The following is an 18,939-nucleotide window of genomic DNA, read 5'->3' on the forward strand; positions in this document are numbered from 1 at the left end:
AGACTATACATTTTTTGTTTGGCTCTCCAGTTTAGTATGAATTGCCCTGATCATTGTGAATGTGGAATACTTGGAAAACTTCCTCACTGCAAAAAGTATGAATGATAATACGGGAAACTAAGAGGTCTTTCTAAATTGTCCTACCACTTATGACTGATAAACAGGGTTCCTAATAGTTCTTAAAGTTGTATTATTATAGACTTCTAGGGAAATTTGCAATAAAGTTTCCACCTTCAGGGTATGACATCTGTAGAAATGTGATGGTTTTAAACTTTCAAAGGTTTTAGATTGTTAATTTTTATTACCTAACCCTTGTACGGAATCTAACAACTACATTTACAATTTCAGTTTATCTTTATTAGAAGAATTTGACTGCAGCTGTAATGAGTTGGAGTCCTTACCTTCAACCATTGGTTACCTTCACAACCTGAGGACGTTGGCTGTGGATGAGAATTTCCTTCCTGAACTGCCCAGAGAAGTGAGAAGCTGATCCTGTTTTTAAATTAGATTGAAATGGTTTGTGGTAGGCCTAAGACTTCATCTATACTATGACAAAATATCTCTTAAAGCAGTTATTTCTGCACAGTGCTGAATACCAAATCTTTCTTACATACCCAATAGGAAAATAATAAAAACTAAACCAGTAAACTCATGTAAAGATGAGAATATCATTCAGAAACAGTAGTTCAGGTAATGTAATGTAGTGCATTTCCGTGAGATTTTTGACAGAGAATGACAATATTTTCTGACTTCAGATTCTGTATTTTCTGTTCTTTGTTATTTATAGGGAAAAAAAATGGCCACCTTCTGATATAAAATTAGTGATAATAAATTTTGTCAAAATCCTAACATCTTTGCTTTTTTCATTCCCATAGATTGGAAGCTGTAAAAACGTAACGGTGATGTCTCTGCGCTCTAACAAGCTGGAATTTCTTCCTGATGAAATAGGTCAGATGCAGAAGCTGAGAGTGTTAAATCTGAGTGATAACAGGTATAGTTCACATACTTTTCCTAACTCATTTCACAAGAATTTGATTTAAAAGAATAGATAATTCTCTCTAGGTATTGTTAAAATACATCTATATAAAATATACGAAAGTATATGAAATACATAGAAATTATATTTATGGATACTTTAAGTATTTAAACTATATGGAAAAAATCTTGATTCCTTTTAATCTTTATGGTTTGGTTTTAATTCCATTACATCCAAAGAAAAACTTGAATGTGGTGAGCATCTGGGTCTCAGTGTTCTTTCGGAGGTGAAGCACTATTTACTTATTTTATCACCTGCTGTTTCCACGTGAAAGTGTGATATTTGGTTTTAAAATTGTATATAGCTTTATAATATTTAGTGTTGTGCCCTGCTCAAAAAATTGTGACAAGCTGTTATATAGGAGATCAGTAAGTGCAAACATACTACATGTTACCCTGACCCCACTGGAATCAAAAGAAAATGTTCTGTTTCCTTCAGCAGAGCAGAAGTGTTGTCAAGCAAAAACACAAACCAAACACCAGATTCTCTGTTCTCACACACTTCACTGTTCCTCTGAGAAATGGAGTGCTTAAAACAAGACTTTCCTGGTTGGTACTTATGCTGTGCTCCCATAGGCATCAGAAGTGACTGACATTTCCGTGGAATTTAAAGAAACATATGTTTCAAGAACATGTTAATTTCAGTAAAACCACAGAAATGAAAAATTTCCCTAATAATGCAAAAAAAGGTGTGTGAATACCATTCTGTTCCAAGTAGTTATCATCTGTACTCAGTAAATATCAGGGGAAGAACTTTGTACATCTGTGTCTGGTTTCCTGTCCTCAGTATCGTTGTTGAAATTAAGGTTGATCGTAAACTATAAAATCATCCCTGTAATATATTTATTCAAAATTATTTACTTAATTATATTAGATCATTTTCCTCACTGTATTTGTGTATCATAAAGTGCATTATGTATGGACCAGAATGCAAAGCTAAACTGATCTCCAGTCTGTGCAGAAACCGTCCAAGTCCCAGAATCAAATCTTTTTGGGTTTCATATTCCAGTGTTTCACAGGGACATGAGAGTGCTCTCCCATAAATATGTCACCACAGTAGTAGAGGTTTGTGGTCTTATCCGTGGAGCTACAGACTGGAGCTGTGTTTAACTTTAAACTCCCTCAGTCTGGCACATCCAGGTGTATGGTGATCCTGAATGCATAAGTGATACAGATGAAAGCAGCAAATATCAGAAAAGTGGTGAATTTTCAGGTGGACACTTCTGGTGGCTGCTCCACCGTGTTGCTGCCCAGCCAGCTCTAGCAGCACGTGGGAGGGCACAGGGTGGGCACGGGGCTGGGGAGGCAACAGGACGGCGCTGGCTGGGGGCATCTTAGGGACTCCAAGGAGCTGCACATTAAACCAATCTGAGCTGGGTCACTCTGACCCCTTTTCAAACCTGTAATCATGCCATGAGTGTGTGTTGAGGAAGCAGAAAATAGTCTTTTTTTCTCCTTCTTTTCTTTCCTTTTGCCAAGTAACTTTTCAGCCAGATCAGCTGCATACTTCAGGCTCGTGACTACATGTGTAATTACCACTTATGAGTGCTATTGCTGGGGTGAGAGGGAGGAGGTGGCTCACTGCTGGCAGAAGGCAGCAGAGGTGGTCAGAGTTTGCAAGGCTTCTTGACCAAGCTGACCTGACAGCTGGCTGCAACTGAAACAGCAGTCCTGCCCACTTGCCTTTTTCCCTGGCTGCCCAGAGATAAGAGAGCGTTTGGGATTTGCATTGTGCGGTAAATGGTGGGACCAGCATCCCTGCGATGTGATGTTCCTGTGCCAGTCCTGCCCCCTCCCTTTTTGTGCCGGCTAGCAGCCCTGCATCTATCTGCCTTGGGCTTACTCAGGGCTCATTGGACAAACGACTGCAGTGGCTTAATTCACTGAAACTTCAAGAAGTGATCTTTCTTCTTCTTGTGTTTGCTTTCTGACACTCCCCACATGTTCAATTTACTCACAGTGGAGTCTAACAAACACCAAAGCCAGCTGAAGGTAAACAGTGGCTGTGCCCCAAACGGGAATGAGGAAGGCAGGAGAACAGGGCCTTTGCCTATTGGGATGGGAAGCTGTTCCCTCAACTTGATGTGAAAAACTGTACAGTGAGTTACAGACATTCTAGAACTAGCTGAGGAGCAGAGTCTAGACTAGGAGACAAAGGAACTGGTTGAATTATCTCGTACTTTTCTTGAGCAGTCCTTGGGGTTTATTTTTTCCTACTTTGTTGACATCAATGCCATCTGAGCTTAAATGTTCCCCCGCTGAGACATTGTGATGATGTTTTTTGTGGAACTTCCTACTTTAGGAAAACGGAAAGTTTTGGCACCAAAATGTTTGCACAAAGTTCAGATACTGTCTTAAAATTGTATTTGGGAGGGGGGGGAAGGAGGGAATTTTCCATTTTCCATTTTCGTATGCATATTAACATTAAGGTATCCATTCTTTCTTTGAATGAGTCCACATGTTCATGTTAATAAGGAGTGTCCTTGGGCTCTGCCTGCTGCTAGGAACCTTTCCATGTTACCACAATAGTTTTGCCCCTCTGCTTGTCCTGCTTCAGATGTGACAGAGAAGGCAGAGCACACCGGCTCTTTTCCTGGATAGCCCTCCGAGCCATTGGAAGAAGAGACACGGACGTGCAAGCAGAGCAGAAAGACGATTCTAGAGCCAAGGGGTCAGTGCCCATGCTTCACCCTATAGCTCTGGGCTCTTGAGTCCTGGAGCATGGCTCAGCCTTCTCTCTGTCAGCCTGTTCTGAGCACAGCCTGTGGGCTCCAGCGCTGAGGAGGACCCATACACACCAAAGATCGCTCTCAGAATTTTTTTGGATGAGAGCTCCAACCTTTGCACAAATCTTCTAGAGTGCCTGTCACTCCCTGTACTAATAGTAAATGGGGCTGGGCTGTTCGTATGATTGTATGTTCTTTCAGAATTTATCTGTCAGTTCTTTCTGATTAGCTCCCTCCTGATACTAGAGAGGATTTTGTGTCCATTCTGTCAGGTTTCTCATGCATCTTCGTGTGCTGTTTTCAGAGGGAACAGACTCTGTCACCATGACTGTCAACCCATGCTGCATGCTGGATGATTGTCACGGATGTACAGTTTTACAAAGGGAACACAGTCATCCATTGGGTATCTGCCCACTGGACATTCATCCCAGTGAATGACATGTCAGGGTCACCTCCTTCTAGTTCGTCACTTACCAAATTTTATCTCCAGTGTCTACAGCTGTGGTTGTAAATGCTGAACTGATGTATCCAATAACCTCCTACCTCACTGCCTTTATCCCAGTGACTTCCTCTATTAGTAGCTGGGCTACTCAACTGTTTATTTTGAGATGCCCTTTTGCCACCAAAAATGTTAATTCTGAATATGTTCCTCACGGCATGGGGAGTGCAGCCCAGCTCCAGGCATGCAGAGCACAGAGATGCTGGTGGCTTTGAACTTGCCTTGCTCAAGTGCATGGAAAATTTACTGTCTGCTCTCCAAATGGTCATGCATACAAGGAGTGATGGACAACCTAACTGTGAAGTAGCATGTAATGAGTTAAAAAGAAGCCCTTGTGTTATCTGTAGCCTGTCTGGGTATAAATGTCAAAAATCTACATTTTTCATGTTCTCCTGTATCACAAGTGGCAGATTTGGTTTAAAGTCCGCATTGGATATCTTTCAGGAAGGAGACAAACCTGACATAGACTTCTTTGCCACTTAGGCTAACAAGAATCTCAAATTTTTGTGAGTTGACACATTTTGCTCAAAGGTGGGTCAGTGTTTGGAGTCCCTCCCTAGTGCATTTTTAATACTATGGCTTCAGCTCCTGCAGGCTTTCGCTCTTGTTCTATGTCTTCTGAAGGCCCTCATCATTGTAAGGTGAACCTTACTTATCTTAATTGACCAGAAGCTATTTTGATTACAGGATTTTCTACAGATATTCATGTTAGAACTCCATTTTAACCAGGGAATTAGACTCCAGCTTTTCCTTCCCAAGCCTTACACTCTAAGACCGTATCTATACTTCTCATCTCCGTAGCTGGGAGTCCTCTTTCCTTTTATCTTTACAGGTCCAAACCTTTTCAACCCTGTTACAGACTCTGCACCACTGGGAAATACAGTATTTGGTTGTCGCTACACAATAAAAGGCAATGGTGGGCGGAATCCTGACTTGCTATCACATTGCTAAAGTGGAGTCTAATGAGGGTTAGTGTGCACCTGACCAGAGCTTAGGTGACTTCACCCTGTGCAGTCTTTCCTTGAAGGAAAGTTTTGATTCCAGATACCTGCAATGCAGCTACCTGGAGATTCATCCTTGCCTTTGCCAGGCATAACACTATCTATCTCCCGTGCTTCAAGAACCAATGCAGCATTTGATAAAGTAGTTGTGCAGTTACTACTCGCATGAAAGATACTGAGATCTCCATCACGTAATGACACACTGGGGTAGCTGCTTGGATTCACTCACTGCTAAGACTGCACATGGGATTCATTCAAAGAAAAAAAAGATGTCTTACCAGTAACCGGTGTTCTTCACAATGTGTAGTCCACATATACATTTGTCTTCCATCTGCTTCTCCTCTCTCCTCAGAGTCCTTCCAGGTATGAGTCCTGTGATTGAGAGGTAGAATTGTTAGAATGTACATTTGGGCTACACTTCTCAAAGAGCATCGGTTACTGGTAAGTAACCTTTCTTCTAGTTTTAGACTGTTCTTACAGAAGAGCTGAAACAATCATTACCTTTCTGTATGTGCACTGCTTCTGCTTCTGTCCTGGGGTCAGACTCAATTACTACTCTGAATCTCACGAACAGAAGTTAGATGACAAAAGATCCTAAGCTTACGTGATCCATTCCAAAACAAAGGACTGTTCCTTGGTGTATCTTTTCCTTTTCTGTTCAATTATTTAATTGTACAATATTGCTTATTGCCAAAGAGATAATTATTTCTGTCCATTAGTATCCAGAGGCATTCTTGTGAACAGTATGTTGAAGAGTTAATATGAATTATGTTCTTTTAAACCTTCACAGTCCCCAAACCCTGTTGCTGTCAGTTTGCTGAGTGTTACTGTAGAGAGCTGTCACCAGTAGCAACTGTCTCTGGGCTTGACTGACTGACTGGTCTACTCTAAATTGCTCTAAAGTCCTCATTCCAGCGTGGTGTAACACAGTGACTTTGAGGTTGTGGGGTCATAGGGTGCTAATGGTTTTAGCGTTTAGGGATGTCCTTTCAAGAAGTGTGCTGTTGTTGCTTTAGTTTGGTTTTATTTACCTAAGGGAAGTCACAAGATCTTTTTTTTTTTTTTTTTTTTTTTCTCATTAGAAAACATTTTATGTGTGAAAATTAAATACAATAAAGAACACGTGCATTTCTTGCTTTTCTGAACTATTACTGAGGAGAGTTAGTTTGCTGAAAAATCAGTTGGTGCTTTAGCATTTTCCTTTTAAGAAATATTTCTATTAAAAACCTTTAAACTTTTACATTTACCAAAGGCATACATGATTTTATGTATATTTTAACATAACTAATATGAATACAGAAGATGTCTGTAGCACTAAAAGATTTCTTTATTTTGTTATTGCATGCTCTAGCTCTTTTTACAATTCAGTTTAGGAGACTGCAAAACAAAGTCAGTGATTTAAAACTTGTACAGGGATGCAATGGTTGTTTATGCAAGAAAGCATGGGCAACAGATGGCTGCCGAGTGTCAGAAGCAGTGTAGTTGTTCTGAAGATTCAGAGATACTGCCTCCCCACAGAACTCAAGCCTCCGGATGCCCTTCAGCTGGTGCCTGAGGGAGTGGGTGCAGGAGCCATGGCTCTGTTTCTATTAGCAAGTTCCCAGTCCTGACTTCTGGGTTATGGCTGCTCTGAAACAGTCCTACAGCAGCTTCCAGTAGGGAAATGGCCTCATGCAAAGGTTATTCACTCAGGCTGAGCAGAGTTTCAGCCATAGTAAGAATAAGTTATTTTGGTACAGCAGAATTAGCCTTTTCATTGTAAATTAGTTAATTTGGCCATTTACTTAATATAATTAATAATTAATAATTAATTATCCTTAATAATTAAGAAGATGCATCTATTAAAGTTTCATCTAGCATTGTGAATATATTTTCCTTAGATTTATAAAAACTATTATATATGTAATTTTCCATGCTCTCTAGTGAGATGGTTCAGCATTTAAGCATAAAAGTTCTTTGTTGAATAGCATATTCATTGACATTTCATTTCTTTGTGTTAATATCTGATTGCAGCTGTACATTAGGTAAATGGAAGCAGTTCAGACTAATCACTTTTTTTTTTTGTATTATTGAAGGACAGTTTTCTCCCTGGAGGAGGCCAAATCTTTATCTGAGAACACTGTGAGTTAGTTCTTTAAAATCAGTAAAGTTATGTTAATTTATACCAAATAGGATTCAACTCCTAATCTGTAGAAAATAATCAAGCTACATTTATGCATAAGTAATATGTGAGGTGCTTTGTAGCTGTAGCATAACCTTATATTGACTGATGAAGCTATAAAAACATTTATGTATTTACCTTTCATGGTTAAACTAATGTAGTGTAAATGGCAAGTATAACAGGCCTTGTTTTGTAAATGGGTAAAATACAAAATCACTTGGTAATTCAGTTGTTCATAAAAGTCAGAATGCTTGCACTTGCATTTTTAGTGCACATAAAGAGAAATATTCATAAACTTCATAAAGTTTAAAAAGCAGTCTTAAAATTGACAAAAGAAATTGCAGTTAGGAAAAGAGGATGAGTCTTATCTTGATGGAAAATTTTCAAAAAATGGTACTGATTTTGGATGCCTCCATTCTTTGATCTCCAATTTGAGATTTTTTCTTATTGAAGACTCCTTAAAATCAGTCCTCTTCAGATGTTTAAAGCTAGGTGTCCAGGCTTTTGCGCAAAGAAGAATGAAAAATGAAGAGTTTGGTGTTTTATTTGAATATGGAAATAGAAAACCAGCTTGGAGATCCACTTGCCACACATCAATTCTGAAGAGTGCTTACCAATTTTGCTTCTCCCTTTGATACACACTTCTCTACTTGAGTGAGTTGGAAACTTCACCAGCAGTGCTCTGCAGACAAAGGTTTCTATGTAGTTCTGAAACTCATCCTACAGATACTGAACCCTAAAGTATGAAGAAATAAGGGTATCACTTGAAAAGCCAAAGTACGTATCTTTTTATACATAAAAAACAGCCCTGAATAAAACATCCAGATAAACACTATTTAAGAATCTTTATGTTAACTATTAAAGCTTAATCTTGTAACCTTAATTTATAAAGAATGTCTCACTCTGCAGTATTCCAGAGAAAAGTGTCAATTTAAATTTAAACACTGCAGTATACGTTTTACAACAAAATAGGGATGACAGCTAAATATCAGGAACTTTAGGAACTCTTTCATTTCTTGTGGCATCAATTAGAGACTTAACATGCACACATATATTTAGATACTCTAATCTATACAAGCATTTAATTGGAGATTATCTCGCAACACACTGTTTGTATATATTCACGTCAATTTATTTCTATTCTGTAGAAAACTCATCTTTAACATAAGGTATTCTTATTAAAATCACAGTCTTTGAAATGTGTTACTTGCAGTAAATAGACACTGCTTTCAAAAATAACACAGTATTTAATGGTAGTATCTTTGTGGCAAAAAATGCACCCAAAGTAATTCCACAGTGGATGCACTTTCAAAATGCTGCACAGAGGCAATGGTACAAAAGCTTGTGAGTTATGTATCTCCCAGAAATGCAGATAGATTTTTAATACAAAGAAGACTGTAGGAATATCATCAGTTATTTAATGGTAGAAGGACAAAGGATTCTCCTGACGATGCAGGGCAGGTGCAGTCCCTTAGAGCAGAATGTCTTTATCTGAGGTGCAACATATTTGTCAGTCCTTCTCCCCACAATACCAGTTTGTCTGACTCTTTCAGAGAAGGGCTTTTTCTCTCTTCTTTTTGTTAAATCACATTTAGATTTTGTCTTTGTAGTCAGTCCTTTGGCTGGTCCATTTCTTTTAACAGTCCTCCGGTTCTTTAACCTTCTGTAACACAAAGGTGGGAGGACGTCAGGATGTGACTGGGACATCTCCTTCTGCCTTAGCACAGGCTGCAAAGTAAAAATAATGTGTTCAGAATGAGTTACTTACTGGGAAAAATATGAATGAAGTTTCCACAAGTATCTAGTCATGTTTTCCCTGTTCCCACATACAGATTATTTTAGGAAATGTCTTCATGTACATAATTAAAATGTTTTTGTTTGTTTGTTTTAATTTGATTTTAATTTAATTCCTTACATTTCTGCAAAAATGAATTTTCAGTTATCTTACAGTAACTTGTGTTCAGAAATTTAAATAAAAGGGTTTATGTTAACTACACAGAAAACTGTAAGGACTTTGCTATAAGCCTCACTGGGACCAAGATTTTTTCTGTGTTATAAGCTGTAACTTGTGGTGGTTATAAGCTATAAGCTTTACAGCCATAGCAAAACATTGGTATCTCCTTAGTACCTCTAGGGAATGAAGTCAGTAGTTTTAGAATCCAAAAGTCTCTCTTAATGTGGAAGCAATTTAAGGGGAACCTCCTTAGGAAATAACTTTATTTTAATAAAATGTGAGAGAAAATAAAGATATGATAGCAATTTCTGTATGATTGAGACAAAATGTGCTGCATACAGATTAAAAAGAAACTATTGTGGAAATGATGTTGTTCCATTATCATTTACAGACTGAAGAACTTACCATTCACTTTTACTAAACTTAAAGAACTTGCAGCTTTGTGGCTTTCTGACAACCAGGTAATGGCTTTCAATATTCATAATTTCTTTAGTAAAGTACTAGGTAAAGTACTTAGTAAAGCAAGGTCCGTAAATGAAGCCTATAATTTAATACATGACTGTAGTAGAATTTTAGAAGTGTTTAGTCCTGGTCCAGCTTGCTACTTTCATACCAAGGTGTAGATTCTCCTGGCTGTCATTTATTACCTCTTGCTTCAAACAAACCTTCTATGCCCTGACAGAAGTAGTAAATAAATATAAATAAAGTAAATTAAAGTAAATATAAATAAAGTAAATTAAAGTAAATAAATATAGTAGAAAATAAAGTTCGGAATTATCAAGAAAATGTTTTTTAAATAGAAATTCAAGAGGTAAGACTTTTTTATTAGACTTGTTCTTAGTTTGTCCCACTCCATATTCCATCTATGCCTGCATTTTTGTCTACTGCCTTTTCCTGTCCACGATTCCATTCCTGCATATTTTAAACTCCATTAAAGTCAGTGGGAGTTTAAAAATATAGAAGACAAACAAGTACTCCTAATCTTGTTTTGGAGAAAATTATCATTTAAGTTCCTTTTAAATTTAAGCATACTTTTCTTAGTTCCAAGGGGCTTGGTTTATATGTCACTGCTGTACTTTCTTTAGGATTCTATTTTTAAACAAATTTTGTAACACGAACACAGAGAAATGCAACAGTTAGCCAGCATCTGAGCACTAAAATAAGTCCCCCATCAGTCTTTGCCAGTAGTGGTGGATAGTGGTGCAAGTGTACTGCAGTCAGCAGATTTACATCAGCGCTTGCTTATTGCATTTCTCCTTGAATTTACTTTTTACTTGTATAGCTAGTCAAAGAATTGTAAAGCTGAAGGGAGGGAGACTAATTGGGAGAGATAATAGAAAGTGATGAGTAAATTTTAAAGTGCTAAATTAGGATTCTCCTCCTGTTCACTCTTATTTCCATCAAAAAACTAACATTGCATGACACCTCCACTTAGCCACAAAACATATATTTCTTTCTAAACATACAATATTTTTTCAGCATTTTGACTTTTCAGTGGTGCATTTTAGATCAGCTTCTATTCTGTGAACTGCGACAGTCACTCCTACATTAGAGCAAGGCAATTAAAATAATCAATTGAAGTAAAACCTAATGGTAAAATCTGAATATTCAAGGTGCTTCCATGTAGCTTGCACCAGGGTTATGCTCAGCTGAACCAATAGCTATCATGAACTTATGTGTCGGTAACCTTGGCTTAAAACAACTCGCAGCCATAATGTGGGTGTTCTACTGTGCAGTTGCAGCTCAGTTCTTCTGATCCTTTAGCTTCCCCACTGGTGTGATTCAGTCAATATTTCTGATGTTTAGTGTTCTTCAGGTGGCCCTGGTGGGAATCACAGGCAGACTAGAGGTGAGGAATGGGAGGGTAAGAATTTCCATCAAACTAACACTTGCTTTAGTCCAAGGAGAGGATTGTTTTCACACAGAATTTTAGTTTTTCCTGTATTATCTATTTATCACATGCTAAAATCCTGTTTCAGTTAACACCCATGCTCTGAGTGACCAGTCCTTTGTTTTGCCTTTCCTATACAGTCCAAGGCTCTCATTCCACTGCAAACGGAGGCTCACCCAGAAACAAAGCAGAGAGTGCTGACTAACTACATGTTTCCCCAGCAACCCCGCAGTGATGAAGGTAAAACATCGTCAGCAGTTCCTGCACAGGCAGGAACAGTGCTTGTTCAGGTAGTGGAGATAAAAGAGAGGGAGGGGTTTCAGACGTGGTTCTGTGTGTGACTGTCTCTCTTCCGACACGTAAAGCCAACAGTGCACACGTAACAGCCCGTATCTTGTCACACACAAAGGGCTCCTGTCCGTTATCCTCAGGATTTACAGTTTCTTTTACATTTTCAGAAGAATGGCCTCGTATAAATGGTTTCAACCTGGGCATGAAGTGTGTGTGTGGGGGGGGGGGCAGAAGCCAAGGGTCTAGCTGGGCCTGCCTGAGGGAGCTGGGGTGGGGGCACGGAGCTCTGGGCCCAGCACGTCGGGGGGTTTGGCTCCTGACATACCCCTGTTAAGTTGGAGTCCCTATGCCCCACTCCTCTCTGCCCTGAAACCCTCTCGCTTTCCACCATTCTTCTGATTTTAGCATTAAAATTTGCTTGTAGTGGTTTGTCGGTTAATACTTTCATTATCCCCCACAACAGTTTCAAGACAGTCACCCAAGATTATAGGATCCACAAAGAACTTGTCTTTTTAGGTCATTTCCAATGATTTGCTGAGTGCACTAATCCCTTGTTCTGTTGCATTGCTGTTTGCAATTTAACTATAGATTTCCAGTCAGACAGTGATAGTTTTAATCCTACTTTGTGGGAGGAGCAGAGACAGCAACGTATGACTGTTGCCTTTGAATTTGAAGACAAAAAGGAAGAGGAGGAAAATGCAGGGAAAGTTAAGGTAAGCTCTGATTGATTTTTTTTCTGGTACTCACATGTTATGGGCAGGGTCCAATATACCGACCTTGAATTGAACAATTTCTGTTTTATAAATAAGCAGAAAATACTTGAAACCATGTTTCAAGTATAGCAGTTAAGGAAGAAGAACATACCTGCTCTCCCTGAAGTACACAGTACCAGGGAGTCTGCTGCTGTTGTCTAGACAGCAAAACTTCGAATTAGGAAACCTAGTGTTGGGTTCCTAATGTGACAGGTGTTTTATCACTAAGCCAAAATCAACAGAAAATGTTTAGGGACTTAGAATTACCCTCCAGCCACCTAATTCTTTAGAAATATTTAGACCCTGTATTCCATATTCCTCTCAAGGTGGAAGTTGATGAGCGCTTTGTGACTCCTTCGAGTTATGCAGGAATGTGCACCAGAGGGGCTATCCTTCAACAGTTTTGTAACCTATCAAAAACTTGAAAATGTCGATGTCTATCTTTTGAATAACATAAAGGAATTACCCCAGATCAAACACTTTACAATGCACATTTTGAACTGCAGGAGAATACCCAACATAACAATTGTTACCAGAGACCAAAATCTTATGAGGATACTAAAACCATATTTTACTTTTAAAAATAACATTGCTATTAGCAATAAATATTTAACATCTGGTTTAGATATTTTTGGAAAATTTGGATTTTTTAAAAATATTTTCCCTAAGTAGGAATTTTCATCTAAGTCTTGCAACTAGAGATAATTGACTCTACTGCAAAACAGAACTTACTTAGCAAAGTAAAAAACTACTTAGCAAAGAAAAAACTACTTTGCAGAACAGAAAAACGAAATCAAAAAGCAATCTTTGACTCACAATAAATAGATTAAACTGAAATTTTACCCCAGGTGAACTGCAGACTTATGGCTCATGTATGAAAGCAGAGCATCAGGGAGAGTTTTAGGTTGTTCCACCACTTCTTACCATAATTTTAACTGTTAGTAATGTGGCTGTCCAAATGTGCAAAATAACTGAAGTACTAACAGGGAAATAGATACAAGTTTCTAAGATCATAGGAGAATTTAACTGTGTTATATGTTAGTTGCATTGTTCTCAGTATTGAAATGCGATATAATGTCACTTAGCCATTTTGGTTTTAATGTATTTCTGAACACTATGAATGACTGAAACAAATGTTTCCTTTGAGTAAGTTGTTTTTGTAGAAAAATGAAATCCTTCTTCCACTAAATGCTGCTCTTGTACTTGAGTTCAAATGCTGCCATCTGCTGTATGGAAAATGGGGAGGCAAACACAACCGAGGCTTACTACCGTATTTTCAGGTTTCCTAGAAACAACATTTAGCAAAGATAGGAGCTGGCCTGTGCCATGCTGCGAGCAGCTGCCGTGGCGTGGTGTGACGCCAGGCCTGGGCACACAGCACCAGAGCTGCTCAGGATGCTGTGGATGCTCCGATTGCAGCGCTTCCTTCCTGGGCTGCCTGCTCACGCCTGGCATGAGGAGGCAGCTGTGGCACGGCCGGTCGTGGAGGAGCGGTTGGTACCATGTGGGTGACCCGTGGCCCCCGGGGCTGCACGTCTCCATAATGCTTTGTCTTGGCCTGGTGAAGGTTGAGACAGTCTTCATCCTTTGTATCAGTGTGGGGGGAAGAGTCCAACACTAAAATATATTTTCTGGAGTTTTTACTTACCTCTTCTCCCTCTCATCAATAGAGAGTGAATATACCAATGCTGTAATATACAAGTCTGTTTCTGCATGAGATTTCTCTATTCCCATATACAATCACAGAATCACAGAATCCTAGAATTAGAGAATAGTTTGGGTTGGAAGGGGCCTTAAAGACCATCTGGTTCCAACCCCCTGCCATGGGCAGGGACCCCTCCCACCAGCCCAGGCTGCCCCCAGCCCCATCCAGCCTGGCCTTGGGCACTGCCAGGGATGGGGCACCCACAGCTTCTCTGGACAGCCAGGGCCAGGACCTCACTGCCTGCATGGTGAAGAATTCCTTGCTAATGTCTAATCTAAACCTACCCTATTTTAGTTTAAAACCATTGCTCCTTGTCCTGTCACTATACCTCCTGACAAACAGTCCCTCCCCTGCTTTCCTGTAGCCCCCTTTAGGTGCTGGTAAACCTCTATGAGGTCTCCCCTGAACCTTCTTTTCTCCAGGCTGAACAACCCCAGCTCCCTCAGCCTGTCTTCGAAGGAGAGGTGCTCCAATCCAATGTTCCTCTCCTCCATAATGATCCTAGTATCTCTTCATCAAACCAAAACATTACATTTTGCCATAATTGTTGCGTATACAAAGAAGAATTATTAAATGGAAAAGTGAAGCAAAGAGGTAGGAGCTGGTCGGATAATTCCTCCCATCTGTGTTTCTTAAAGAGAGTATCTTTCCCTTCTTATATCTCACTGTGTGTACCCCAGATACCCATAAATACCTGTAAGTTTGTAAAAATGGAAAGTGAGGAAATCACACTGCTCAAAACAAGGAAATCTAACCAGGCTTTGAAAGGAAAAGATTATCCACTGTGGGTATGTGGGGTCATGGAAAACACCCTTTTTGCCCAAACTTTTAAAAAAATGAGCTCAAATTTAGTTAATAGGGTAGAAACACTTACTTGCATCCTTCTGATATGTCTGTGCTCTTTTCCAGCAAGGCTAACTCATCTGCATATATGAATGACCGTAAAAGTGCCATAAAGAGTTGTTTGATTCAACTGTTCACAATCATTCATTGAAATGCATGCACATGAGCTAAAAGCTAATTTCTGGAACCTTTTGTGAACCTAATGTGTGTCAATCCATCCATGTGTTACAATTGGTTGTAGGGTTTTTTTAGCATTTGCAGTTTCAGCAGTTTCATCAGACCTTTATGGGTTGAATTTGAAGATTAACAAATTAACAATAGGTGGTAATCAGGTAAAACATTGTTAGCATCTTATAAAAGTGTAAATAGTTTTTCCTTTCTATATTTCACAGTTAAAACTGAATCCTCAGCCAAACTATATAACATTGATTTGATTATTTTAATTATTCAATAAATTATTCCATAAGGAATTTAGAACTTTGAAAATTCTCTTTTCAGGGTCATGGTACTTTTGGTGTAGCATTAAAACATTAAAGAATTGCATCGACAGGGAGTGCAGATTTCCACTGTAATGATAATTCTAAATCAGTGATGAAAATGCCTGGTTTCTGTTGGATATCACCCAGCACAACTGCCAGTACTTTTATTGTGTAATATTTATACGCATAGTGATATAAGACTCTTACTGAAATCCCTGTCTGACTTGCCTATCGCATGAAAGTCTTTCAGTTAACTTTTCTGTGACTAGTACTTATCGAGGATTTGCTCTATGACTTGAGTTCTATCTGTGTTTGTCTGTACAACCTGCATTTAAATCATGGCTCGGATTTTGTGAAAAAGCTATTGCCTAATTAGGCCACATCCAAATACGATTTCTTTCAACCGCAAATCAACCACAGCTTTAGTAATGCTTTACAGACTTAATTTCTTTTTTCTGTTGAAATTCTTTATTAACATATGACATCACAGTCATACATTTTAACACTTTATGTTAAGGTCATGTCAGAATCTATTATCTGTAATGTTTATCCTATTGTGGTTCGGGCTTATAAGCTAGTATTTCATATAGTTTTATTTTCCAAATTGATCATGCTCTTGCTTCTAAAATATTCCCATCAACAGATCACAGCCTCATAAACATCAACAGTTATCCTGACACACAGAGCTTGCCCTGGGAGCTGTAATTTTCCTTCACTGAAGGATTTTATTGCATTTCCACCCCAAGTCCAGGCCCAAAGAGAGTGGCAGGCTCAGGCAGCACTTTCTGGATTTCAGGTGGCTTGGGGGCCGTTAGTCCTGCCTGGCAGCGGGCTGGCCGCTCTGCACACCTTTTCTGTTTCACTACATGAGCCACGGAGCTGGTGCTTGACCCTCAACCGTCTGTCCCCGCAGTGCAGATAGCACAGGTCTGCAGTGGGAAGGACAGAGCAGGGAGGGCTGGAGATGCTCCATGGAGGAGAGGGTCATGCGCTGAGGGGGAGGCCTCTGCCACGGGCTGGCCTCAAGGGACAAACCTACCAAGTGCCCACTCTGCACAGCCCAAGCAGCCTTGCTGAGATCATGCTTTGTTTGGACACGCTCTCTGGTTCCTCAGCATCTCCTCTCAGGATGGGGTGCAATGTGTAGCAGAAAAAATACGTCTGTAACGCGATGGGGAGGTGTAAGGAGAGGCCAGCACCATGTATGTTTTCTTTCCTGCTCAGATCTCTCCTGACGTGGTAATCTGCAGCACCATCTCCTGTGAGCGATTTGCTAATAGCGTCATGTCATGTCCCTCTTCCCCTTTCACTCAACCCTGAGATCCTGTAAAATTGTCTTAAAATTAGGGTTGCTTTGGACTTGGGTGAATACAACGTTTCTTTACTTCTGAGTGATTAAAAAATATAAGCTTAAGATGTTGATCATTATAAGAAAACAGTAGTTCTTTCAGTCAAAGGACTATTCAGTGTGACTTTGGGTGCCTTCTCTGTAGTGGTTTGAGACTGTTTTCCTGTATTTTCTGTATACTTAAGAGTATTCATATACTTGAGTGTATGTATGTACGTTATCCATCTCAAAGAGCAAATAGCTCCCAGTAGATCAGATTCTGTTCTCAGTTGTTATAGATAATTCAGATTAATTCAGTACACTGAACATGGCTAAATTAATTCTTCATTTACACCAGTATCGTTTTGGAAAAGTGTGATTTAATATGTTAGTACTCTCAAGTCAAGTGTAGAATTAAAATACGATATTCTCACAGGGTGAAAGATAAGCTTATAGGGAAGCATTCCCATCCATTATTTTATGTCACTGAAATTCCATTATAGGTTGCCATAATGTAACTGAATGCAAATTTCAGTCCAAGAACTTAAAAATCCATGAAGGTAGCTATATGTAACAAATTACCTCAAATAGATTAACTCAAAATTTGAGGAATTTGCACTTAGGCATAGTACTGTAACCATGGTTTTAGTTTGCATGCTGTTTTCATTTTGTATTTGTGCTTTAATTCTTTTTATGAATGTTCAGGTTGAAATAAATCTAAAACGTTATCCCACTCCATACCCGGAGGATTTAAAGAATATGGTAAAATCAGTTCAAAATCTGGTGGGCAAAACAAGCCATGGAGTACGGCCTGAGAACTCAGCACCAACTGCGAACAGTGAACAAACTGTGAAAGAAAAGTATGAGCACAAGTGGCCCATGGCACCAAAGGAGATTTCAGTGGAGGTAATGTAAAAGGATCGTTGTTCCTCTCAACAGTTCAAGATGGGGTTTTAACATAACTCCCTCAAATTATATGCTGCATCTGCTGTGAACTTCATACCTAAGAGTTTCTAGTTTAATTCTGTAAAGTAAGTCTAGTTTTATACTGAGTTGCTCTTTTTCTCAATACTACTAAGATTATTGGATTGAATTTTGGGTTTCAAATCTAGCTGAATCTGAATTTTTGTATTGATATATACCAGCACTCTCCTAAAGTTTAGTATGAGAGACTTGCGTATTAGTGGGAGATTGGACCTGATCTTGATTTACACATCAGACTTAAGTTTATCTCTGCATCAAATACGAAAATGACAAATCAGTTTGTTCTGACACTACTATGCCATTAGGTTCTGCTTCTTCTAATCCCATTAAATGTAATACATAGCCAATAAGCCTTGTCAAAAGTTAATGATGCCAACAGAAGTGATTCTTTGACTGCAGGGAACTTAAGATCAGGTGCCCCCTGAACAGTACCTTTCACTGAGTTGCACAATCTAGCCCTTAATACTTTGGCCAAAAGTGGATCTGTATACATAGTGACAGTTTTCTATTCTGATATATAATTAGTAAAAGATCAGTTCCAAAGTACTGCACAGACTTGTGCAAAGCTGTTGTAATTAGCTGAAGTTTGATCTCAGAGGATGTCTACTCATTGACACATTCATACTAATGACTTACTTTGTGTAGCCACCATTTATAAATAGGGGAAACCTCTTACTCTGGCAGTATCTCTTGATAGTTGGTAAAATGCTTGGACAGGTCTACAGGAATGCCTCCACTCTTACAAATCTTAATGAAGCTCTAATACTCAAGAGAAATAAATGAGAAAAAAAAATAAAATCAAATTATCTTTTCACCCCTTTGTTATTTAAATATTATGATAAGTTCCCTGTCTTTGAAATATCCCTGTCTCTGGCTGGTTGGGTGTGGATGACTTTTTCTTCCTGTTTTCTGTCTCTTTAACACAGATTGGCTATTCACACTTATACAGCAGTCACTGTAGCTGCAGTGTCAGTACTGTGCATTTTATTTAAAGATATTCATTTATTTAAAAAAAAAATATCTATTTTTGACAAGATGGTTTCAGAAACATTTTTTCTTCAAATCTAGGCATAGTTTTGCTTAGTACTTCAAACAAGTTGAATCATTCTTGCTTTTATCTAAATCTGAAATCTAAAATTATACCATTATTCCTTTTTACTGATTATACTCTATCTTACTGTGTAAATTTGGCCTTTTAACTGATTTATGTCTTGTGACATGAGTATATACATGTTCTGCTGTTGTTGCTGAATACATACCATTTATTGTGCATCAACTAACTTTGAACTTA

The 18,939-nt window shown here is 38.8% G+C and overlaps 1 protein-coding gene across 10 annotated transcripts in view; it reads left to right on the forward strand.

The window, feature by feature from the left end:
* LRRC7 (leucine rich repeat containing 7) overlaps positions 1-18,939 on the forward strand; it is a 171,653-nt gene that overhangs the window by 122,268 nt on the left and 30,446 nt on the right. For 8 of the 10 annotated variants that reach the window (XM_035332661.1, XM_035332649.1, XM_035332656.1 and 5 more), the window contains exons 12-17: positions 349-478; positions 876-991; positions 9,768-9,837; positions 11,408-11,507; positions 12,147-12,271; positions 17,370-17,570. In XM_035332661.1, the coding sequence (XP_035188552.1) occupies positions 349-478; positions 876-991; positions 9,768-9,837; positions 11,408-11,507; positions 12,147-12,271; positions 17,370-17,570 (742 nt within the window). Of the gene's footprint in view, positions 1-348; positions 479-875; positions 992-5,613; positions 5,703-9,767; positions 9,838-11,407; positions 11,508-12,146; positions 12,272-17,369; positions 17,571-18,939 lie in introns of those variants that run through there. The other 2 variants (XM_035332657.1, XR_004752715.1) reach the window with 2 other exon arrangements.

Source organism: Oxyura jamaicensis, chromosome 8 (genome assembly GCF_011077185.1).
Source record: "Oxyura jamaicensis isolate SHBP4307 breed ruddy duck chromosome 8, BPBGC_Ojam_1.0, whole genome shotgun sequence".
NCBI lineage: Eukaryota > Metazoa > Chordata > Aves > Anseriformes > Anatidae > Oxyura > Oxyura jamaicensis.